Raw genomic sequence first — 25,361 nt, 5'->3', positions numbered from 1 at the left:
AGGGGCTTATAACTAAAGAGTTTGCCTTACATCTCAAAAGAGACATGGGCCTTGGACTTTTCAGCAGTGCTAAAACTGTTAGGACTTTGGCAACTCTTGCAGATAGACTAAATGCCTTTTGCATAAAGAGATATACATAAGTCTTTAGGGGATAAAATGCTATGGTTCTAATATAATATAATATCTTTATATTAGAAAACCTGTTTAAAGAACTGTGTCTGGTTGCCAAGTTGACAAGGGGTGGAGTGTTATGGTTGATACATTGTGTCAACTTGGGGAGTCTGGAGGTTTGGCTAAGTGACTCAGCAGGGCGCCAGGCTGCTTGCTTTATATTCATCTTGAGCCTGTGCAAGAGGAGGCATGGAGATTATGTGAGAGCCATATGCCCCTTAGGTGGGGATAGTCCGCCTACAATGTAAGGGAGGAAAAGAGGCTGCTTGCCACCACTCCTCCCTTTTGCTCTTGTTGTTTTTGCTGTGTTCTTCCACCATAAATATTTGCCCTCTGCCGTGTGCCACTCTGCCTTAAAACCAGCCAAATATAGACTAAAATCTCCACAAACTATAAGCTAAATAAACCTTTCCTTCCTTCATTTTGGGCATTAGATATTTAGTTTCAACATCAAAAAAAAGTAACCAAGACATGTATTTACAGTATGTCTGTTATGAATCTGGGAAAAGAATATTGAAATTCAGAGAAACTTTGGACTCAAACTTCTAGGAAGAGTTGCCTATACTGGCCCTTTGCAGTTCTTTTCCTCCCATTCTCTTAAAGAACCACCCCACCTGTGTTGGTTTGGGGGCTGTTTTGCAAGGGGAAACAATATAATACAGACACATATTTTATAAGATTATTTATAATAGTCACCCAAAGAATGATATACAAAAGAACATTGAAATCTGTCCACACACTAAGACCAAGGAATCCAGCTGAGGGCCTGGATTCCATGGTAATGTCCTGCATGAGTCCAGCTGAAGACCTAGAGCTCATAACAATGCCTACCACAAGTCCATCTGGAGCCCTAGAGCCCATAACAGTGTCTCACACAGGCCTGCTTCATGGATCTGCACTGGGAAGGCCCAAAGGTCAGTGGTGGAATCTAGAAAGTCTGTGCCAGCAGGATGAAGGATCTGTGCTAGCAGGCTGAGGGATCTACACTGGAGCCAGGAAGCGATGCTCAAAGTAAGAACCAGAGCTCCCCTGAAAAGTACCAGTCATCCTCAGCAACAATGAGGTTCTGAGCTCCTCCGATGATCAGGACAGCTGAGTTCCCATCAGGAAAGCCAACGCAGCAAGCTTCTCCAGGAGACTGGCAGTGCACCATCTTCCCCTCGAGAGCCAGGAAGTGATGCTCAGAGTGAGGGCCAGAGCTCCCCCAAAGTGAACTGAAGCCATTCTCCACGACAACAGTGTCCAAGCTCCTTGGAGGATGAAAACAGCCAAGTTCATCAGGAAAGCCAGCATGACAAGCTCCTCCAAGAAAACCAGCAGCTCCTTACAGCTTCTCTCTGCTTCCAAAAGCTTCTACTAGCTCCCAACAGCCTCTTTTCTTCTCGAGTTCTGCCTCTTATGCTGCTGGCAACAGTCCCCAGGTGGGCCTCCCACATGCAGCACCATGCTTGCTCAGTTCAGCTTGGGGTTATAAGTTGACCACCAGTTGTCTATTCACCATACCAACCTTGCCCTGGTCCCCACCACCACTGAAACCACTCTTCTAAGAGTCCTGGTGCCCCTCATACTGCCGATTGCACTGACCAGTCTTCCTCTTATTTCTCTCTCTGTATTTACAGCACCTGACCATTCTGGCTTCCTTCATGTGCTTCTCTTACTGTGCTTCAAAGTCTCAACTTCTTTTACTTTTACTTCCATCCCTCTAGCTATACTATCTCGGTGTCCCTTGCTTGTTCCTTTACTTCTTCCTGACTCGATGTTGGAGCCCCAGTGTTCAGTTCTTGCTCTTCTTCTCTTCCGTGTTCATATCATTCCCTTGGTCACCTCCTCTAGTACCACCAATATGTTGTCCATTCCCAAACTAACATCTCCAACCCAGCCTCCTCTGGCCTTTCCAGCTGCCTTGGTTCCCTACGGACATCTGAGAGATAATGGACTTCAAAATTAAGTCCAAACCTGAATCCATATCTTCTCCCTTAGATTCACTCCACAGTTTCTTCATCTCTGTTGGTGTTAAGTCCATTCTTCCAGTGACCCAGGCCAAAAACCTAGTAGTCACCTTAACTATTGTCTCTCATAACTCTCCCTCAGCCTGTTGGCTCTGTGTTCATAATACACTTAGACTCTGGCTGCTTCTCACCAGCTGCACTCCGACCAGTAAGAATCTCTGTCTTCTCTTCCCTGGGTTCCTGTGACAGCTTCCTACCTGGTCTCCCAACTTCCCTCCACCTCTATGTTCTATTCTCTGCACAGTAGCCAAAGACCATGTAAAACTAGAAATCCTCTGAATCCCCTGTGAGCCCCCACCTTACTCAGAAAGCCTCTCGGGGCTCTGTATGATCCACCTTTACCTCTCTGGCCTCATCTTCTACTATCATCCTTCAGTCTTTTCCAGTCACACCAACCTCCCTGCACACATCTGACTGCTTTTCCTGGTGTTCTGTGCCTGGAAGGTTCTCCACAAATGTCCTCAGAGTTCACTCCTTCACCTCTTGCAAGTCTGCTCAAATGTCACTATTTTCTACCCTGCCTGCTTTATTATATATTGGAACTACTCCCCTGCTCCTGGTGTTCTCAGTCTTTCTTGCCTTTTCTTCCCTTGTCTAAATCCATGCACACTGCTGTCCAATATAATTTACTTATTATCCTTCTTGTTCATGGTCTGTCTTTGCACTGTGCTAGGGATTCTTGTCTTGTTTTGTTTACTGTCATACTTTATGTGCTTAGAACACCATGTGGCACCTAATAGGTGCTCAATAAGTATCTGTTGAGCTAATGTATCTGCGAAGTTGTAATTCAGACTCATATCCATCTCACTCACAAACAGTGCTCTGAAGTATCACAGTCCAGGAGAACCAGAACACTGTAGTGGCAAGCTTGTCAAATGTCTTCCTCCTGTGCCCCTCTCACTACGGGGCTGGTTCTCGCATGTCCTCACAGTTCTCCATACTCATGGCTGCTACCATCAATTGGGTGTATCTACTCTGTGTCCTAGCACCAACCCTCACTCCTAAGTGCTTACCAGAGTCATAACCTCATCGGGAAACAGGGGTAATTCCCCTGTTGGGAGCCGCTGAAGCTGGAAAATAATTACAGGTGCAGGGTGAAGCCAGCCTAAGAACACGGGAGCTCCTCGGAGTAAACAAGTCCCTCGGAGTAAACAAGTCATTGTAACTTGTTAAGTGGTTGCTGGGCAGGGAGACAAAAATTGACCAACCTCTCCAGGGTATAAATAAATGCTCTACTTTTTTGGGGCAGTCCTCCTGCTCATCAGGCAAGAGGTAACTCCACCTGACCCTGGCTATCCTCTGTTGTCTTTATTTTCTAAATCCTTTTGCCATTTTCTCCCGGGGACCATAGAGAGACCACCAACTCCCACATTTGCCCAATCCCGCGACTTCCCTGAAGTCACCCCCACTCACTTTAGGCAAGAGCCCTTCCACAGCTTCTTCTGGCTCTTCTTTTATGGGTTCCTGGACTTCAAACCTTGATTTATGGTCAGCCACTTACTCCCAAAGAGAGCGACCTGTGTGGCGAGGGAGAATGTAACAGAAGAAATCGACAACTGTCTAAAGAGTTCTGGAACCAGGAAATATCTTCCAGTGCTTTTGTTGATTTAAGGCAGGAATCTGCCTTGACTGTCTTGCTTTCTGCAACTAGGAACAGAGTTTGATTTTGTGACCATAGATCCAGGGGCTTCCGCGGTACTGAGAAAGGTGGTGGAGAAAAGGGGATAAAATATAAGAAAGGGTGGGCAAGGTCCCCAAACCCAGCTTGAATCAGGAAGATTGAAATTCTGAACACACCCACCTTTCTGCCAGCTCCGTGGGACTCCTATGACCGTGGAGAGGGTAACTGAGTCCATCCTGATGCTGACAGCCACTCAGAATTAACCTTCCACTAGGACCCCATTCCCTGAAGATTTACCTGCTACTCGTTAGTGCGCTGGAGATCTGAACCTGCCTTGAATCTGCTCTGAGTTTCCATGGTGATTACTTAAACTTTTCATCATCCTTCCTTCAGACCTTGGAGGAGAGCTATGCTCTCTGGTTTCCATGACAACCACTTAAACATGTATCTATGTCTGGCTTTGTTGGAAAAGAAGTGCTAGAGATCATGCAAATGAACTGGCTGCTCTCCCTCTACTTGAAAAAAGTAAAAGGAAAATAAAGTGACACACCTGCTTAGAAGTTTCTGATCTCCGCTCATAACAAGAAAGGTGAACGTGTCACGCTGCTGTTGGAGGTGGGTGCACTGCATCTCTCTGACACGGTGCTCTTCCAGATTCTCGGCTCTCTCTGCCGGCTTATGTAATTATCTGCTCTCCCCAGTTATCCTTCCTCCCCTCTCCCTGGCAGCTGAAGAGCTTCAAGTTCAAGGCTGTTTACCAGCCTGCCGCATGCACAGTAATGGAGGAAGGGAAAGCTAGGTCAGAGTGGCTAGCCAGCCACCCCACCCAACCCAACCAGGGCCACTAGGGAAAGATGCCACAGGCAGCAGGGCTGTCACTTCAATTCACTGTCAATAGATTCTGCAGAGGTGGCCCAAGTATCAGAGTACAGCTCCAGGTAATGTGGAGATCTTACACCTGGTCATATGGAAATGACTGCACATTCCCTAGTGGCACTCATGAAGTGGAGCGCCGCCACCCCCTACCTCAGGGCACTGGGCCAGTCAACAGGAAAGAGCTCTGGGGCAGCCAAAAGTGAGTCACGTCCACCTTCCTGGACAAGTCTCTGTGCTCCACTTCAGTGCAGGACTCCTCAGCCACAGGGGGCAGTGGGCTGAAAAGCAGAATATTGAAAACATGTTTAGAAACTAGGTGCCAATATTTAAAACTCTCGAAGTTTCTAAGGATAAAATTAGGTCTCCATTGAAGCTCCACTGTCTGTAGGGCAGAGCAGTGTTTATCCTTACAAAATATGCGCTTGGCTTAGTGGGCTTTGGCTGAATTGCAGTTACTCTCTGATTCTTGGGAAATAATTGAACTTGGAACTTGTGATCACAGCCAGAACAATGTGCAAACAAAACCAATTGTCCTTTAGCTAACCTGAAATCACAACAGTGAGAGAGAGGACTCCTATTTGGGGATGGGTTGGGAAGGGAAGCTGAAAATTTCTCCTGAACTTTCTTTCTCTGTGGCCATGGTCATCTTGGGCATGTTCATCTTCGGCATGGCTGAGGTCGGTAATCTGGGTGAACCAGATGGTGGATACAGGACAGGTGCTGATGAAATGCACGCAGAATTTCCTTCATGAATGATCTACCCGTACGATTCATGTCTGAAACCTACAAGATGACCACTGATTGTTTCTGCGTGATGCAAACATTTCTGTTCCATTGATCAGTGGATTCATCAGTCATTTGGCAGGAAATATCCATCAAGATAATTGTAGGACAAAGTGGTGTGGTAGGTAAATGGAACTGTTAAGTCAACTCAGTGAGTCCCAGTGCAAGAGTTATATGCTCCTGGGTTTGGTGGGTGGTTCCACTGTGTTCTTGATCATAAGTTCCTTAACCTCTTTCTTACCTGTACTATGGGAGGTCAGTGTGCTTGAGTCACCCAGTTTCCGTTAGGCTCAAATAAGGTTGCAGAACAGGATTTGGCACTGGGTTGAGATTTAATGTATGTTAGTTTCCTCCAAATGAAGTGGTCATCTTCATGTTACCTCTGTTCCTCAGGTGATTATTTTGGTCTCTTTTTAGAAAAGGAGGAGGAAAAAACCTTGCTTTTCTTATTCGCATCATTTTTATTCTTCAGACTATCTATAGTTTAACACCTGAGAGAAGAAGAAAATAGTTGTCCCTGAAAATGAATCTGAGACCTTTAAAAATTATCAGGCTGTCAGGAAATTGACTGTGAAAATGTGTTTTGTTTTTCTGTGAATACTTTTAGGGTGCGCTGCAGGAACAACAAATGTCAAACAAAAGATGAAAGAGATAAGGAATGTTAGAAAAGATGTCAAGACAAGAAGAGGAAGAGCTTTGCCCCAAAGGCGAGCAGAGTGTGATCAAACAGTGTTTCACATCCATAAAGGAGTCAAGGCGGTTTCATTCTGTAAAAGAGAGAATTTGCTGCTGACAGGTAGAATGGATGGAATAATTAGGGCCTGGAATCCTTATCTGCCTGGGTAAGTTGTTTTTCTCCCACCAAGAGTGCCATTGATGGGGTAAGATCCATGAAAGTAGGACTAGTAGAATAACTTAGAGTAATTAGAAGCTTGTCTAAAAGTAATCTGTCATACACACAGCCTGGGAAACTTCTGTTTGTGGCCTTAAAGGACTCATTCTTTGGGCTTAATTACCAGGCATTTACAATGTAAATAATTGCAAGGACAAAGAGGCAGCCATGGAGGCATCACTCACCCACATCTCAATATGATTTGGTCAATCCCATTACTATCACCCCAGCAATGCACCTTGATCAGCTCCAGAGTGCCAGTACGGATTTTGATGTATAGTCATTGTGTTACAGTCAACCTTGCTCACACGGCCCCCAGTGTGCATGCACTCAGCTCTCCATAGGGGTTGTTTAGCCCCATCAAAGTTAATCACTCTACCATCCCAAGGTAGAGCAGAACTGGCATAAAAGGGGAAGTGCAGCTGAACTAAGGAACCAGGGATTGCTCTGTAAAGTCTGAACCTGGTGTTGCAGGGTAGCAAACAGCATAACATAAAGGTTCACTTCTCTGTTCCTCTCAGTGAGTGATCCTCATACTCCTTAGAGTCAGGCATGTATCCTTCATGATAGGCCCTACTGAACAAGTGCTCAAGGAGGACTTCCTTGAGGATAACAGTAACTACCATCCTAGCAGGCACCTACTTTGTTCCAGGTACCATGCAACACATATATCATCTCTGATCCTCACATCTAGCCCACTGACAAATGCAGAAATAAGAGCTCAGAGAAGTTTAATGACTTCTTGGAAGTGATGGCAGTCAGGGTTCAAAGGCAGGTTTGTTATCTCCAGAGAAGTGCTGGAGATGGAAGTAAAATCAGAAATGAGGAGCTGACTTTCCTGGGTTAATAATGGGGATTCAGGGATGAGTATGAGTCACATGGGAAATGCCAAGGTTCCTAGCTGAGCTGCTCTTCCAAGCATCCACAGGGGCCTACAAGGTCACCTCAAGCCTCTCAGTGGCTGTGTTCATTAACTTTCTGTTGCCATGACAAGTACCTGAGAAACATAATGTCAAGTGAGAAAGGTTTATTGGGACTTATGGTTTCAGAGGTTTCGGTCCATGGCCAACCAACACAATTGCTCTAGGCCAGTGGTGAAGCACAAACAGCATGTGGCAGGGCACAGTGCAGAAAAGTTGCTCACCTTGTGGCATCCAAGAAGCCAAAAAGGTAAGTGAACCGGAGCCAAAGACAAGAGATAAGGACAAAGGACATTCTCCAAGGTCATGATCCCTGATCCACTCCCCTAAACAAGGCGCTATTCCTAAACTCTGTGAACTTCCACTAATACCATCAAATTAGGTGGATTTATCCACCAATGAATTCTTTATGATCCTTCCAAAAACCCACCAACAACCAAATCTTCAACAAAATGAGCCTTCCTCCCACCCCCAGTAGTGGGATTGAACCGAGGGCCTAGGTACAGGCGCCTTTTATTTATTTATTTTGAGACAGGGTCTCACTATGCAGTTCAGGCTGTCCTTAAACTCACTTATGTAGCCCAGGCTGGCCTCGAACTCACAGTGATCCTTCTGCTTCAGCCTCCCATGTGCTGGGATTACAGAGTACCACTACAGCCAGCTTTTTGTTTTTTATTTGAGACAGGGTCTCACTAGGTCGCTGAGTAGGCTGGGCTCAAATTTGCAATTCTTATCTCAGCCTCCCAGAGTACTGGGATTACAGGCATGTGCTACCATACCTGGTTCAATAGGCCTATTGGGAAACCTTTTAGATAAGAACCAGACAGTAGCACAGGTGCTCACTGGGATGGTGCAGTGCAGCAGGGAAGCACACTGGGTCTGGTCACGCCCCTGCCACTTTTGAGCCAGGTGATCCTGACCAAGTACTGCAACCTTAGTGTGCTTATTTCTAATGGTGATCTCAAGGCAACCCACCGCCTAGAGTAGTAACGAAGATTAAAAATGAAATAATCCACAAATAAAACTCAGAACAATGTCAGATGCATAATAAGAAAGAAAAATCATTTTCTGCCCATTTCTATCAAGTTAGACTCCCTTTTGTCTAGTAGTTGAGAACAATGTACGTACTTGATTATAAAGACTGCGCTCTCCCCCCTAACCTCAGCCCTGCCTCTCTACTCCTTCCCTCCTCACCCTCCCTGCCACAGCTCCAAGATCCTACAAAGGTACTGTGATCCCAGAGAATTCTTTAACTTACATGGCAAAGCCCTTCATGCGGTCTGCATAAAGTAACAACCTGTCATAGAATCCATTCCCACCCGGCCCTGGGCGCTTCCTTGCCTGTTCCTTTTATAGTGCTATTGTTAACAGTTGGGGAAACAAAGCCCAAGGTTTCATCTCACCCCAAGTGCTGTTGCTATAATTGGATATTATTTACTTCAGTCCTTTTATCACATAAGATATATACTTGTGTGATTTCAGAGGGAAGCAGCACCCTCCTTCAGGCAGAACAGAACTGCCAAATCGGGCCAAGTTTAGTTTTGCATTTTTATTTAGAAACAGCAGACAGGACTTCTTTGTGTTCATCTGTTCTTTTCTCATTCTAGAAAACCAACAGGTCTGCTGAGAAGCCACACGACTCCAGTGATCTACATCCACACAGCTCCTGAGGATAACAAAATATTTTCCGTGTCCGCTGACAACACCATTAAAGTCTTTTTCTTCTTATGTTTGATGCTTGCAGCTTCTAACCCAGTTTTAGACAGAAAAATGTTCCCTCCATATCTGACAGCACAAGGGGCCTCTTGTCCGGGTAGGTAGATGTTCACAAGGTATTCACTCGTGTGCATTTGCTCCAAAAAGGGTACATGTAGACAACTGAACGCGTAGGGAGATTTGTATGGCTGGTGTTATGGGTGAAGTTAAGTAGGTCTTCTAGCATTTAAGCCCCTGGTTTTACATGGCCCAAATACTCCCTGCTTTGGGAGGATGGAGAAGGGAACGTGAGGACAGAATGGGAATCCCCAGGAACCAGCAGCCCCTTGCCAGAAATGGTTCTCTCTCCCTTTGTAATACAGAAAACAAATGGATCTTTTCCAAAATCTCACCTGTGGGACTTAGAATTTGAACATTGCTGACCCTGGTAGAGGTAGCACTATCACTGTTTCATGTTATTTGCCTTCACCTCCTCTTTATACAAAAAGGTCCTATCTATTTCTGAAATTTGGTTACCTAGTGACCTTCACAATGTACTGCTTCTTATACGAAAAGAAGTCTCTTTTTTTTATCTATTTCACTTTCTTACTTTTTCGGTGCATTTGACAAGTTTTCACCTTCCTTTCACTTTTTGCAATCTCCTTTCTCTACTAGACTGTCCTGAGGCCAGAGGGAGGGAATTAGGAGTGAATCAGTGGGATGTGGGAACCTTAGGAAGCAGTCCAGTGTCACTGCTTTGTCTGAATCATAAACTTGCTCCTGACCATGCACAGCACAAATGATTGATAGATGCTGCGGGTTGAACTATGTACCTTCCCCAAATTTTATTTGTTGAAATCCTAACCCTCAGCGCTTAGAATGTGACCGATTTAGATACAGGGCCTTCAAAGAAGGAATGAGTTCTGTTAAATGAGGTCATTAGGGCGGGCCCAAATCCAGGATGACTGGAATCCTTATAAAGAGATTAGTAAAATCACAGACTTAGAAGTAACCATCATAGCAAGAATACCAATATCTTGCCCTCTGCAAGCCAAAGAGAGAAGCTTCACAGAGGTCCTGCTGGTATCTTTGATCTTGGGCCTCCAACCTCTAGAACTGTGGGAAACTAAATTTCTATTAGTTAAGCCAACTAACTAAATTTGTACTGGTTATGAAAACCCTAGGAAACTAATAGAACATATTTGCCCATTCTGTGATCATAGGAACAGGCCTCATTCATTCATTCACTCATTCGTTCCACAAACTGAGTGCCTATCATGTGCCAAGTAGTAACCTAGGTATGGGAGATATAGCAAATAAATAGTCAACATTTCTTGCTTTCACAAAGGTTATAAACTGAAGTTGGGAGGAAAGCATACAGAAAAATGAATAAATGCATAAATAAAATAATAAATACATTAGATGGTGACACGTGCAATGGCAAACAGCAAGGCAGGCAGGGAGACCTAGGAAAGTCTGGGTCCTATTTCCTATGCATTGGTTAGGAATGACCCTACTAAGGTGACATTTAAGAAAAGGCCTGGAAGGAATGCAGTGGCGAGCTGTGTCTACATCTGGAAAAAAAATAAAAACAGTTCTGCAGGCAGAGAAAACAACGAGTGCAAAGACCCTGAGCTGGGAGCTGAATGACAGATGAGATGGGAATAGAAATGAGGTAGCATGAGAGACATGGCTTGTGGAGGGCCCCCTAGGCCTATATGTAAGGACTTTGGTTTGTTGTCATCTCACTTTGTTTCTTGCAGATGTGGACACAGAAGATGTGGACACAGAAGTGCCATGACATGGCCTCTGTTTTAGCATGGGTTTCATGCTGCCGTGTTGGTAATAGAGCAAAGAGTGGGCAGCGCTGAAGCAGGGAGATAGCCTGAGGGAGAGATGGTCCTGGGCTGCACAAGGTGGCCACGGTGTGATAGGAGACAGTGATGTGGATGTGGATCCCAGATCAGCAATCCTTATCCGAACTTCAAAAAGTCCTGTTACCCAGATTTCTTTTAGTAAGGTTGAGCCATATTCATTTGACAGAGGAGCATAACCTGAACTGACTTGAGTTTATTTAACAGTCTTTATCCCATTTGGAATTAATATATGGGTTTGGTTACAGAAATATAAATGTGCCTGATTCTGAGGAGCTGCCACAGAGCCCATTGTGGGTGGGTATGTCCACCCACACGTATGGTACTACATGATCTTTAAAAATCCCAAACCATCTGAATTCCAAAATATACTGAAAATAAACACAAGAGGATTTGGTGATGTTTTAGGGAAGGTGCTCAAAGTAAGAGAAAAAGCAAAAGCTTGACATAATGTAGTATATGGGGTGTCTAATGCAGAACTTAGGTAGAAATTTATAGGCACAGACAAAACATCTTAAATCAATAGCATAGCTTTCCACATGAAGATATCTAAAAAAGACCAAACTAAACCAAGCAAGTCAAGGAAGTAAATAATAAAGATTAGAGTGAAAATGAATTAAATAGAGAATAGAATCAGAGAACAATAGAGAAAATCAGTAGAACCAAAAGTTAGTTCTTTAAAAGTATCAACAAAATTGATAGATCTTGACTTAGCTGACCAATGGAGGAAAGAACAAGATTCAAATTACTAAAATCAAGAATGAAAGAGGGGACATTACAACCAATCTTATAGAAATAAAAAGGATTATAAGGTAAGACTATAAATAATTTTAATGCCATGAGTTAAGCGATCTAAACAAAATGCACACATTCCTAAAAAGACACAAACTATTAAAATTGGCTAAAGAAGAAAAAAATCTGTCTTGGAAGCAGCCTATATGTCCATCAACAGATGAACAGATAAAAAAAATGTGGTATTTATACACAATGGCATACTTCTCTTCCATAAAAGGATAAACTTGAGCCCTTTGTAGGAAAATGGGTGCATCTTGAGATCATAATGTTAAGTGAGGTAAGTCAGACACACGATTTTGAATATCACATGATTTCTCTTAAATAAGAAACCTAATATGTAAATAAAATAAAAAATAAACCACAACCAATAAGGAAAAAATTATTGTAATCCAGCATGATCAAAGCATTTAAAATATATCTTGAATTAGTATAATTGTCTTATGAGCTTTATATGTTTTTGGCCTGTTAGTCTGGCTATTAATCTGTGTTAATGGGGGCTGGGGATTTAGCTCAGCGGCACAGCACCTGCCCGGCAAGCACAAGGTCGTGAGTTCGATCCCCGGTACGGGAAAACAAAACAAAACAAAACAAAACAATCTGTGTTAATGATAATTAACTTAATAATTATCTTAATTCTGAAATTAATAAAGTAATCTGATGTTTACAAAAAACTTTTTAAAGAAACAAGCATGGGAGAGAAAGGAAAAAAGAATTGAGGTGTGTTACATACATGTAACACAATTAATGTCATTATTTTGTACTGCAAACATGTACTAATAAAAACTTTTTAAAGCTTCTAAAAAATATTTTTAAAAGAAAAAATCTGAATAAGCCTATAAACAAGTAAAGAGATTGAGTTACGAATAAAAAAAATTGTCGGATGTGGTGGGAAGCTGAGGCAGGAGAATCGCAAGCCTGGGTCACTTACTGATTTAGTGAGAGGCTGTCTCAAAATTTAAAAAATTTAAAAGATTGAGGATGTAGTTCAGTGCAAAGGCCCTGAGTTTAATCCTCAGTACTTTAAAAAAAAAAAAAAGTCATGTAAAGAAAAGCTAGGCTCAGACATCATAATGGATGGATTCTATTAAAACCTTTAAAGGAGAATTAGCACTAACCCTTCACAAACTTTGGTAGGGGTGACCCTTCCCAACTCATTCTGTGAGCCAAGTACCCTGATACCAAACACAGATAAGCACATTTCAAGAAAAGAAACTCTAAGCTAATGTTTCAGGAATATAAAAGCAAAAATCCTCCACAAAATGCTAGCAAACTGAACCCAACAACATACAAAAAGAATCTTGTAATATGACCTAGTAGAACCTATTCCAGGACTGGAAGATGGTTCAACATGAAAATCAGAGTAATAAACCATATTAACAGAATAAAAGACAAAAAAGCATATGGTTATCTCAATAGGTGCAGAAATTAAAACAAAAATTTATATTCTGAAAACTAGAAAACATTGTTGAAAGAAATTACAAAAAAGTCATATATAAGTGGAAAGATAGCCTGTTTTCATGATTTGGAAGATTTGTTTTTTGTTTTTTGTTTTCTTTTGGTTTTGGTTTTTTTCCAGTACCAAGAATCAAATTCACGACCTTGCACTTGCCAGGCAGGCACTGTGCCACTGAGCAGGTGCCACCCTGCCCTGGTTTGGAAGATTTAATGTTAAGATGATATTGTTTTGCTAATTGGCCTACAGATTCAATAAAATCTCCATGAAAACCTCAGTTGTCTTTTTTGGCAAAACTTGACACTGAGATTCCTACAAGAATGCAAGAGACTCAGAACAGCTAAACCAATCCATATTTCCCAATTTCAAAACTTACTACAAAGCTACAGTAAATAATACAGTGTGATAATGGCATAAATTCAGACATGTCGAGCTATGGAGAATTAAGAAATCGGTGAGAATAAAGAGATAAGCCCTCACACTTACAGTCATTTGACTTTTGACAAGAATACAAGACCGTTCTGTGGGGAAGGATAATTCATCAATAAATTTTACTGGATTACCTGACTACCCACATACAAAACAAGGAGGCTGGACCATGATCTCACACCATCTACAAAAAATTAACTCAGGTGGATTATAACCTAAATGTAAGTCCTAAAGTATAAGACTCTTAGAAGTTATGTAGGAATAAAAACGGCTGCTTAACCAGTGGTTTTAGATGTGACACTAAAAGCACAAGAAACAAATAAACAAAATAGATAAATTAGACTTCATCAAAACTAGAAACATATGCTTTAAAGGATAACATTAATGAAATGAGTAGAGAGCCTACATAACAAGAGGAAATATTGCAAATCATCTATGTGCCTTAAAATATAAGGAATTCTTAATACTCAGCAATAAAAATAGTTCAATTTCAAAATGGGCAAAGTATTTGAACAAGCATTTTGTCAAAAATAGTCAATAAGAGCATAACAAGATGCTAGACATTATTAGTCACAGGGAACTGCAAACCCAAGCCCAAACAACTTCATACCCATTGGGATGGCTAAAATGAAAAGATATAAAATAATAAATGTCGAAAAGATGAGCAAATTGGAACTTTGCTAGTAGGAAATTAAAGTGGTATGGTAATGTTGGAAAACATTTTAGCAGTTCTTAAATGTTAGACAGAGTTACCATATGATCCAGCAATTCCACTCCCAGGAATTTACCCAATGTACATTCAGCAAAAAAAAAAATATATATATATATATGTGTGTGTAATGTGTATGAATGCTTATGGCAACATCATTTATAATAGCCAAAAAGTGGAAACAACTCAGATGTTCATCAGCTGGTGAACAGGTGAACAAAATGTGGTGCATCTGTATAATGGACACACGCGAAATCAAAAAGGAGTGAGGTACTGATATGTGTCATAACATGGATAAACTTCAAAAGCATGCTATGTGAAAAATAGTGACAAAAAGCCATGTATTTTATTAGTCCATTTGTATGAAATGTCCAGAAAAGAGCACACCAAAGTGACAGAAAGTACTTTATCTGCCATAGCACTGGGGTGAGGTGTCATAGGGAATGACTGCTAATAGACATGGGGCTTTGTGGGGTTGGGGTGTGCGGAGGAGAAAACTCTGAAATTAGGCAGCTGTGATGGCTGTCTAACTCTATGGTTTACTAAAGATCACTGAACTGCACACATTAGAAGCTTAAATTTTGAGGGCTGGGGATTTAGCTCAGCGGCACAGTGCCTGCCTGGCAAGCACAATGCCCTGAGTTCAATTCTCGGTACTGGAAAAAAAATCAAAACACCAAAAACAAGAAAAGAAACTTAAATTTTGTAGTCTATGAATTGTATCTCAGTAGAGCTGTTTTTTAAGAAGAGTTAAAGGCGCTATCCAGATTTAGAATCTGAGCCAAAAACTGGGATAGGGAATCTGGTAAGTGAGAAGGGCATAATACAAGGAGCTCAGTTGTGAATGTTGGATGGAGTTGTCCCTAGTTCAGGAAGCATGCTAGGGCTAGAGATATGACCTTGGGAGTCATTAGTATTTAGATGAAATATTAAATCATGAACTGGATGAGAGTGGGTAGAGGTGAAGAAAACCTTCAAATACTGACTGCCAGGACACTATGATATGCTGGGATTTTCCTTCTGCGGGTCTAATATGACTTCTCTGTAGTGAGCTTGGAATCCATCTCATGGTGATGATGAGGATATTATATATAAAACCAGGGATGAAAATCACAGTTAGTGATATATCCAGGGCCCAAAGTCTATTCACTCCTCTGAGCAAACTTGATTAAAATGGTAAGATTTATAAACTTTGGTTTTGATTTATGTTGAAAATCAAATTCATCCAAAGTCACTGAGTTGGTGACTTCATATTTTTAATGAGCTTTATTTTTTTTAATTCAACACTTGCAGCCCTGAGATAATCATAATTCTGTGTATAGGGACATGCCTTCTATCCGGTTTTCTTTTCCTAGTGCCTCTCTATTTTCTTCCAATCTAAACTCATGATTACAAGATTAGCATCTTGCCTGTGATGATTCAGGCATATTGAATCACTTCCCAATGTGTGTTTAAAATATATTGAAATCCTATCTTGGAAATATGGTGTGCAAGTTATTTCAGAATATATTATCCCTATCAAATAAAAACTAATCAACCAGGAGCCAAACAGCTAGATTTCTAGCAAGCCTGATCAGATAGTCTTCGTTCTTTGAATTGATTTTCAGCCCAAATATTTTACTCCTTCAAATCACAGGGACACACAAAACATTTCAAGAGTCTGCTGGTTTCTGGCTTTCTGTAAAGGAGAGGAAAGTGACAGAGTCAGATTTTATTTTTCACTTGTTATTTCTGTAAATTTAACATTGAAAACCTCAAAGAAGGCTGCTTTGTGTTGACTGGAATTGGGATGGAAGGAAAGTTATTCTTGGAAGGAAGATAGCACATGTGCTAGTTCATGTCAGGTTTGCCACTATAACAAATAAGCTCTGCATTGTCCACAGGTTAGCACAATAAAAATGTATCTCTGCCAATAGGGCCAGCAGTCTAGTGAGTGGGCCAGGCTATCTCCAGCTGGAGGTCCTACCTCAGTTTAGGTCCCAGGGACCTCTTCATCCACATCCAAGGAGAGTGTGAATAGAGAAGGGACTCTTACCTCTTAAGAATTCTATCCAGATATGACACACATCACTTCCTCTCCTAGTCCCATGGCTGAGTTCATGGCCGCCCTGGATGACTGAGAGACTAGAAATGCCTTACTTTGATAAAAACAACTCTATGTGTCAACAAAGAGCATGGATTTGGGAGAGGGGCTATAGAAAGGTTTGGAGACATATAACCTTGAGTATAAACTCTGAAATTACCAGCAAGGTGGCCTTGGATGCTGAACTTAGTTCTTGTGGACAATGGTTACTCTTTAAACTGGGAGAGAGATCCCCTCTACAAGGTAGCTATGTTCACTAAAGGGAATGTACAAACTGTACTCACTACAGAGTAGTTTTACCATGTAAGACTTTGTGAGCCTGAGAGACACAACTCTGAACTCAGATAGGTCAAGCTATGAAGTGAAATTTGATGGTTTCCGAAATCAGGTCATTGGACAGGCAACCCAGCGGGCAGTTGAGTTCAGAGCTGAGTCTTTCTTCCTTTTCTTCTCACTTCTGCTCCTTCGTACATACTGACCTCATCAGTGCCTGCTGCAGAAAGCGTTTCTCCCCCAAATGGTAGGGAATACATGATGCCCACAGCTCTGAGCTCACAGCCCAACTCCAGTTGCACCACCAGCTCCAGTGAGAAAATTCTGAGGGAAGGACACGGATTGGCAGATGTGAGTCCCATGCCTGCTGCCTTCAGAGAACAAAACTTAGAGGGAAAAAAAAAAAAAGAAGCTGGACAGGCAACAGATATGTCAGTGATGCCCAGTATGTGATAATTGTTTTTATTTGGAAGATTTAATGACAATTTCGTGAATCAACCTTGACTTCAGTATGAGGAGTGTCTCCCCACTTTTTCCCTCTTGGATCTTGGCAGGTACCCCTGCACAGAATTTTAATGAAATTACTCTTCCCAACTTAAGATTAACTTGTGCTCCTGCTCCCCACCAAAATCCTTTTCCTTTGTAACCTAATGGCAAGTTGAAGAGCATGGCACCAGGCGTATGGCAAGCATCAGGTGCTGCTTCATAACACGGAGGAGGGCATCACTTGGTGAGGCATGACAAGTATGCTGGCATGGATTACTTTTCTGTTTTTTGTTTGTTTGTTTGTTTGTTTCCAGTACCGGGAATCAAACTCATGACCTTGTGCTTGCCAGGCAGGCGCTGTACCGCTGAGCTAAATCCCCAGTCCCCGTGGATTACTTTTCTAATCGAGCTACTAATGCCATCATGGGGGCTCCACCCTTATGATTTCATTACTTCCCAAAAGCCATAATGTCATTAACATAAGAATTGAGATATTAAATTTGTAACACAAATTCTTGGGGACACATTCAAACCATAGCACCCATGTCATGCAGTGTGTGTTAGCTTTTCATTGCTATGACAAACTAACTGAGGAAAACAATTTATAGGACAAAAACATTTATTTTGGCTTATAGTTTCAGAGGTTTCCGTCCCTGGTCAGCTGATTCCATTCTTTGGGAGTTAGAGTGAGGCAGAGCCTCATGGCAGAATGACGTGGCAGACCAAAGCTGTTCACTTCATGGTGGCTGAAAACAGAAAGAGAGTGAGAACCAGAGCAGAAGGAGCTAGGAACCAGATATAGTCTCCAAATTCATGTTTCCAAAATCCAGTCCTTTCAAGTAAGACCTACCTCTTAACTCCATCACCTTCTAATAATGCCATCAAATTACATTTCATCACTTAATGAAGTTAAAGTCCTCATGATCCTATCACTTCCAAAAAGCCTATCAGCATCCAAACCTTTCAACACCATGAGTCTTTTGGGGGACACATAGCCAAACCATAACACTGTGAGAAGAAATCAACACATAAATGGATTCTCGTGGAGATATAACTGGTAACAGTTGTATATGTTACCTTTCTGTCCAGGAAATGAGCAACTTCCAACAAATCAACATGACAGAAAGGAAAGAGGAGGTCCCTTGAATAGGCAGTCCTCAGGGCTGCCTTCTCTATAGGATTATTTTACTTGAGTCATTACCGTGGCCCCCATGCTGACCTCCAAGAGGCAAAACTCCCCCTCTTTAATGCCATGCCTAAAAGCACAAACAAAAAAAGACAAGTTAGAAATTTCACTATCAATTTGCTAACTGCTGAGAAGAGCTAATGAGAAATAAACATAGGGTATAAATAAAGCAAATTAGAGTCTGGTTTAAGAGGCAAGGTTTCAAATCTCATCAGAGCTAATTTGTTTCCTAGAGACTCCACGGAGGGGAAGAAACCCTATCAAAGTACATCCCACCCACTCTCATCTTCTCATTTTTCTGCTCTAGAGGGGACAGGCCTGAGGTTGACTCCTGCCTTAGCTTCTTACTGTGGTAGCTCTGTCAATTTGGGTAAACTATTTAACCTCACTTAGACTCATAAATAATGCCTGTGTGCCAAAGTTGATTTAAGAGAGCATCATTTTGTTAGGACTACGTTATAGAGATCTTAGGTATTCTTCAGCAGTGCATGTGTTGAAGGCTTGGTCCTCAGACTTGTGTTACCAGGAGGAGGTGGAACCTTTAAACCATTGGCAGCATGCCCTCAAAAGGGCATGTGGGACACCAGCCCCTCCTTGCTTTCCTTTGCTCAACCGCACCCTTCTGCCAGCCACAGTTTTCTAAGCAACTGGCCAACTGATCATGGGTTGGAACCTCTAAAACTGTGTGCCAAAATGAGACTTTCTATTTATAAATTGATTTGCATAGGTATTTATACTGCTAGAAAGCTAATAGATGGTCATAACGTATCACAGACTAGGTGGGTTTAACAGTAAAAAGGTATTGTCTGAAAGTCTAGAGGCTGAAAGTCTGAGATCAGGTGTCAGCGGATTGGTGTCTCGGGTGTGCTGACTGCCAAAAGTGTCAGCTCCAGGGCCCTTACCTCGCTTCTAGTAGGGTGCTGGCAATCTGTGGCATTCTTTGGGTACATCACACTGGTCTCTGCCTTCATCTTCATGTGACAGTCTCTTTTGCGAGTCTACCTCCAAATTTTCTCTTCTTAAAATGACATAAAAAATTTTAAAAAGATATCAGTCATGCTGACTTAGGAGCCCAGCCTACTCTAGTATAGTCTCATCTTAACTAATCATATCTGCAATGACCCTATTACCAAATAAAAACACATTCTGAGATACTGGGATTTTTCAACACATGAATGAGGGGGAAAGAATTCAACCAAAAACAAAGAGTGAATGAGGCAATGTGTGTAAAGCATTAACGTGATGTCTTGTGCATGTTAGCTCACTAGACACGCTGCCTCGTGGCCACTGTGACTTCTCAATTCTGTGCTTGGCCCATCTGCTCCTGCCTGTCCCTTGTAGCCCTCACCCAGTCACACTATGCCAAGTAATGCAAGAACCATGGCATGATTTACACACCTGCCATGGTAGATGACTGACAGTAACATTATCATTATCATTGTGCATAGGATTATAATGGTCTGAACATCTCCTAAGCACTCTTGCTTATTAATTTACAAAACTTCTTAAAACAACTCTACAAGGAAGGCACGATCATTATTTTCCCCATTTTAGAAATGAAGAAGCTAAAGGAAAGAGAGGGTAGGAATTTGCCCAAAACCACACAGCCATTAGTTGTTAGTGCTGGGATTCCAACCCAGGCAGGTGGCCACTGGACCCCTGTGTTCCTAACCAACAACCACTCTGCAGTTTGTTCTCTATGTCTTCCAAATAGCTATCTAGTTGCTGGTTTCAAGGGTCTGCATAAGGAATGGAGACAAAGCCAGTCTTATGCCAAAAATCAGGTTTATTGTATTAGTCCCACTGTGAAAGTTGGGTCCATGGGAATACATATGACCAGTCCTCTCCTCCGAGGGGGGAATGTAAATCACAGTCCCAGAGTGACATGGCTACAGGTATCTCCTCTTCTGGAGAGGAGAATTTCATACTGAATTCATACTGTATGAATTTCTGTATGAAATTCATACTGTATGAATTTCTGTATGAAATTCATACTGTATGAATTTCTGTATGAAATTCATACAGAATTTCATACTGAATTCATATTTCAGTATGAAATAGGGATCAGGAATGCAGACCTCACTGTCTGCCTCCTTTACACACAGTTTGAATCATTTCTTTTTGGTGGGTGGGTATGTGGCAGTGTTTAAACCCAATCAAGCCAAGCCAGTCCTCACAATAGACAGCAGCTTGGAAAAGCCAGCCCAGCAGGTTATTCATCACTTGTTATTTGTCCCATTTCCTCCTCAGATCTGGGATCTAGAAACCTGCTTGTTCACAGCTTCCTCCAAAGCCAGTGGCATTAAGGGGGAAATTACAGCCTGCCTCTACCTCCCAGGACCCCAAGCTGTCTGTGTGGCCACCAATGTCGTGGCTCTCCTGCACCTGAGACTAAGGTTTGGGGCTGTCTGTTCCCTTGGTCCCACACACTCAGCACTCTAGAGGATTCTGTAGAGCCCAGTGTTGCTGTTGTTAACCTTCTCCTTCATGCTTTACCGTTGGGATCTCTGGGCAGGTTCCCAAACCACAGATCCTGTGCCTCTAGCTTGCAGCTTATATTTGGATAGCTTTCTTTAATGTTTTCTACTAGTTACTCTAGCATCATCTTTGTAGACTATGCAAAAGTCTCTAGTCAACCTCATTAACCTCTTACCCCTAGTCCATCTACCAGCCCCACCCCTGGAGTAAACTTCTCAAAAAATGTGCTATGTGGATGCTGCATATGCTGTTCAAAGACATCAACCTGACCAGCACTGTTGAGTAGAGAGAGTCCCCAGGTAGGGTCAGTTATACCTCTGTTGTACCCCAGACCTGTAAGGCAGGACAGCCAGATAGAGATGGCACAGGCTAGGTGATCAGCTGGGTCTATATAAGGCCCTCCTCAGTGGGCCTCCGTGTTCAGGAGTCTTTATGACTACAGGCCCAGGTCTCTTTGACCCCTCTGGAAGTGAATACTCTGCTTCCTTGGCAATCTTTTGCCAGGCCATACAGGCGTGGTGTCCTCTACAAGGAAAACAGGAAACTGCTGCCTACCCTTCTGTGCTCAGAGAAGCCACTTAGCACTGAACGTTAGTCAGATCCAGGTGTCCATCTCTGTCCTGCATTGGCTCGGACTGACTAGTCTCACTAAAGTTTTAAAGTCTGTCCCCCGAGTATGAAAAAGTCCCAAAAGTCCAACCCTAAACGTTCACAGATGAGCAAGCAGTGACCTAGAGAAAGGAAGGCACTGTCCCAGGGCAGAACTGGACTAGAGCTGGGATGAGTGCCCTGTGGCTGGGTGCCCAGTCCCTGGTATTCTCCCTGCAACTGCCCCTGTCACTGAAACACCAAAGCTCTCCAAGACATCAAAGAGGAGAGAAAACTTGTAGTTAGAAAAATTGCACAATAAAAGGCACATTGCCTGGTCCCACTTCTCCAGAGCCTGCAAAGAAAGCTTCCCTTCGACAGTCCTAAGAGGCCCAGTGGCTGTGAAGTAAGTCAACCCTTCTCTCAGGCTCTGCAGGGAAAGAACTCTCCCCTCCTCTGCCGACAGGCGTCAGGGCTCCCCACTTGTGCTTTAAGAATCAAAACTCTCTGTATTCCCAAAGCACAGATAGCATTAAGGCCAGCTCATGGTGCAAACGTGGCTCATTGGTATTTCCCCGTTATCCCTCCCTTATGTACCAGCATAAATTCATTCATCCTTCCCCATCAGCAGCTTTTCCCCTTGGTATTCAGCAGTACTACAAATCCAGAGTCAGTAAACATGATCCAAGACAAGGCAGAGGGAAAGTTTCTACAAGTGAATATCACAGTTCATATATTTCAAATCCTGTCTGTCTCGTAATGACAACTGGGTTTTCTGAGCTGGAGATCATAAAGATGACCTCATGGATGTGTTTTCTTAGTTTCTGAATGTAGGCATAGGGGGAGTCTCAAATATATTTATTGTACTCAACAATCACATCACAGGTCAAGAATTAGCCTGATAGAAAAATAATCCTTTTTTGTACATCAGAATCCCATGGGGAAGTCCAGAATGTGAGGTGCTGGCTGGTGGCCATCACACCCTTCCTAATCTGCTTCCTGAGGCTTGTGCGGAACAGGAGAGCCCAGGCAGAGTGACTGACACATGATCACCAGCCAGGCTCAGAAACAATCTTGGGCTCCTCGCTCAAGATGCCAAAACAACCAGCTGAAAACAGAAGCTTCAGTCAATCAAACTGCTGTTTGTTCTACATGATAGCATTATGTAAAACAAACAGCCTGCTTGATTGATTTCTTTTGGGGCGAAGTGAGTGAAATTCCACTTCATGGCAAATACAACCTCAATCTCTAGTGCCAACACTTAAGTGACAGGAAATATCCCCCCCGCCTCCCGGCCTACTCATCCCTTCTGTCACTCAGGAGCTATGTGACCTGGATTGAGATATTTCACGCTCATCTGAGAAGTACAGCAGTCGGCTCTTTCTTCCCAAGGTTGGGAAAGAGAAACGAGGCTGCCGGGCATGCCCAGAAATTTTTCTTCAGCCTGGATTCTCTATAGCCCTCCTTCTTCTTGCTACCCTGGCCATACTCCATCTTTACTTTCCAAAGCCCAGGTTCATAAGGAAGTTCTCCACATCCCTGTATCAAAACCTGCTCTTCCTCAAAGAAGCTTCTGGGCACCAATGCTTGAGATATGTCAGAGGCTCATTGTTCTCCTGGAGCTGAGCCTTGGGGCTACACAGCAGAGAGACAACAGAGAAAGATGACAGCACAGTGACACACAGAACCAACAATCTGTATTAAGCATCCACTGCATGTAGAGCTCCTCCAGACATTTATGTGTGCCCCCCTGTTATGACTGATACATTGTGTCAACTTGAGAAGGCTAAAAGCTTAACTAAGTAACTCAGCAGTTCTGCATCCTAGGGTCATACCCTTGCTCTAGGATGTTGTTTATTGGGTCAACTTGAGAAGTTTAGAAGTTTAACTAAGTGGACTTAGCAAGGGGCCAGGGTCCTTACTTTGTAAACATCCTGAGCCTGTGCAAGAGGAGAACAATACCATGGTGTTGATACAGAGGAAAGAAATTCCCAACCTGCTAGATATCTGGGATGAGTTCAGGCTCTCTAAAATAGAAAAATGAATTTTAGGAACAATAGAGGTTAAAAGCAGAAAATATTTATTGAAGGAAAGAAAGCTTCTGTCTGGGAGAGACACAGAAAGGGACTCGAGTGGTTTGCCAAGGAATATGCCTCTTCTAGGGATTTTTATAGAGCAAATCCACGAGGTGAGGTGGGTCCAAAGTAGGGGAAAATGAGAACTCGCAAGGTGGGCATGGCGTGGAACAAAACTATGATCAGCCAAAGAGATTGAGTATAATTGCTCAGGTAAAATTGATTAAATCAGCATCAAATGGGGAGGCAAGTCACTTAGCAAGGGGGCAAGAATACAGAACAGGGGCCTTTCCTATAGAGCATTGGGTTAGTGACTCTTCCATACCAGCTCCTTTGAAGGCCCAGCCCTATCTGACTACCTATAATGTTTCTGTCTATCTTAGCTGCCTACAGCAGCGTGGCCTCAGTACACCCACCCAAGATCAGGTAGCCTGCATACAGTATAAGGGAAGAAAAGAGGCTTGCTTCTCCCCCGCTTTCTTGCTCTGGTTGCTTTTTCTGTCTTCTGCCACCTTGAACTGTTGCCCTCTGCCCTGTGCCACCCTACCTTGGAGCCAGCTGATCATGGACTGAAACCTCCACAAACTGTGAGCTAAATAAACCTTCCCTTCCTTAATTTTAGGCCCTGGATATTTTGTCCCAGCAATGAGAGAACAGTAACTAACAGACTCCCCTCACTCCTTAGAAAATTTCCATAAGGATTCCATTATGCAGATGAAGAAATTATTCCAATGGGATTGGGCTTCTTAACCCCTATAAAAAACGCATCTAGACCTTGATGCAGTCCAGAAAAATCCATTTGTAATCCTATGGGACAGTTACTCGAATTTTAGTAAGTTAATTCCAACCTACCACTTCCAGTGCAATGCATGATGAGAATGAAGACACTAAGGCATATTTGTAGTTGTGGGGAACCAAAGAGGCCCTAAATCCAGCTAGTATGATGACTAACTGGAACAAAGGCCTCAAGCCAGGGCCAAACCCAGGTTTTATTAACTAGTGAAGAAGAGAGTGGCTCCGGGATAAGTGATAGTGAGTGGCTGGAAGTAATGCAATGAGCTGGGCAAGGTAGGACACCTGGAATCACAGCAATATGCAGAGAGAAAGATATGCAGAAAAAGTAATCTGCATAACACAGTGAGGCAGTATCTAATGTTTTGGGGCCGGTGCTTCAGCTTTGATGTGTAATTTTTTATGCCTTGAGATGTCACTGTCTCTTTCATCCCAGCTACACACAGCCTAGCTCACGCGTGTTATTTGGGAGCTGTAGGCACAGCTTCACTGACCTGTCACCTTGCTTCAAAGGCTAGGCGTCAGCGCCCCAGCTAGACCCATTTGCATTGCTTAAAGCCAATTGAGAGGATAAGGAAATGTGCTAGTCAGCTCTGTGCATATCAGTACATGGAAATAGGGCCAGGTTTAGCCAAAATGGAAATGCTGGCTCCTCTTTTGAGGAGAGTCACCCAAGTGGTCCTCCACAAACCTCAAGGTCTGTTCTGTGGGCTGACCTCCCACAGTAGCTTGTGAGGCAAGGCTTTGATTGCTCAGGGGTGCCCTTCACACCTGGGCAGCTGTGAAGTCACCTCACGTGGCCTCCCAGTTCTGGCTGACCTTGTTCCCACAGGAGCAGGAAGTGCTGCTGCCTTCCTGGGCTACGCCATTTGTGTTTGTTTTGGGGGGAAATCTAAATTACTGTGGCGAAGAGGCACTGCGTAATCTCGCAGAATCACATTTCCCCTGCCCTAAAGGGGAGAGGTGGGTTCTCTGTTTTCTTACTCAGCCGCCACTGTGCTCACAGTATGGATGCTCTGTGCTGATGCTGTTGAATTTTTTCTCATTTAACCCTCAAAACAACCCTTTGGAGTTGGTATTATTATTCCTGTTTTACAGATAAGAAAGTTGGTATTCTGAGAAGTTAAGCAACTTTCCCAGGGTCCCAGACCCCAAAGCCTATCTTCTTGGTTA

The 25,361-nt window shown here is 42.9% G+C and overlaps 1 protein-coding gene across 1 annotated transcript in view; it reads left to right on the top strand.

Moving 5' to 3' along the window:
• Positions 1-25,361, top strand: part of LOC102018211 (WD repeat-containing protein 49-like) — an 83,732-nt gene that overhangs the window by 35,626 nt on the left and 22,745 nt on the right. The window contains exons 3-5 of the mRNA XM_013515901.1: positions 6,068-6,302; positions 8,880-8,985; positions 20,506-20,651. Coding sequence (XP_013371355.1) covers positions 6,068-6,302; positions 8,880-8,985; positions 20,506-20,651 — 487 coding nt within the window. The remainder of the gene's footprint in view (positions 1-6,067; positions 6,303-8,879; positions 8,986-20,505; positions 20,652-25,361) is intronic.

Source organism: Chinchilla lanigera, unplaced genomic scaffold (genome assembly GCF_000276665.1).
Source record: "Chinchilla lanigera isolate Chin_1 unplaced genomic scaffold, ChiLan1.0 scaffold00030, whole genome shotgun sequence".
NCBI lineage: Eukaryota > Metazoa > Chordata > Mammalia > Rodentia > Chinchillidae > Chinchilla > Chinchilla lanigera.
The sequence above is the reverse complement of the archived record's forward strand: the minus strand, read 5'-3'. Positions and strand labels throughout refer to the sequence as shown.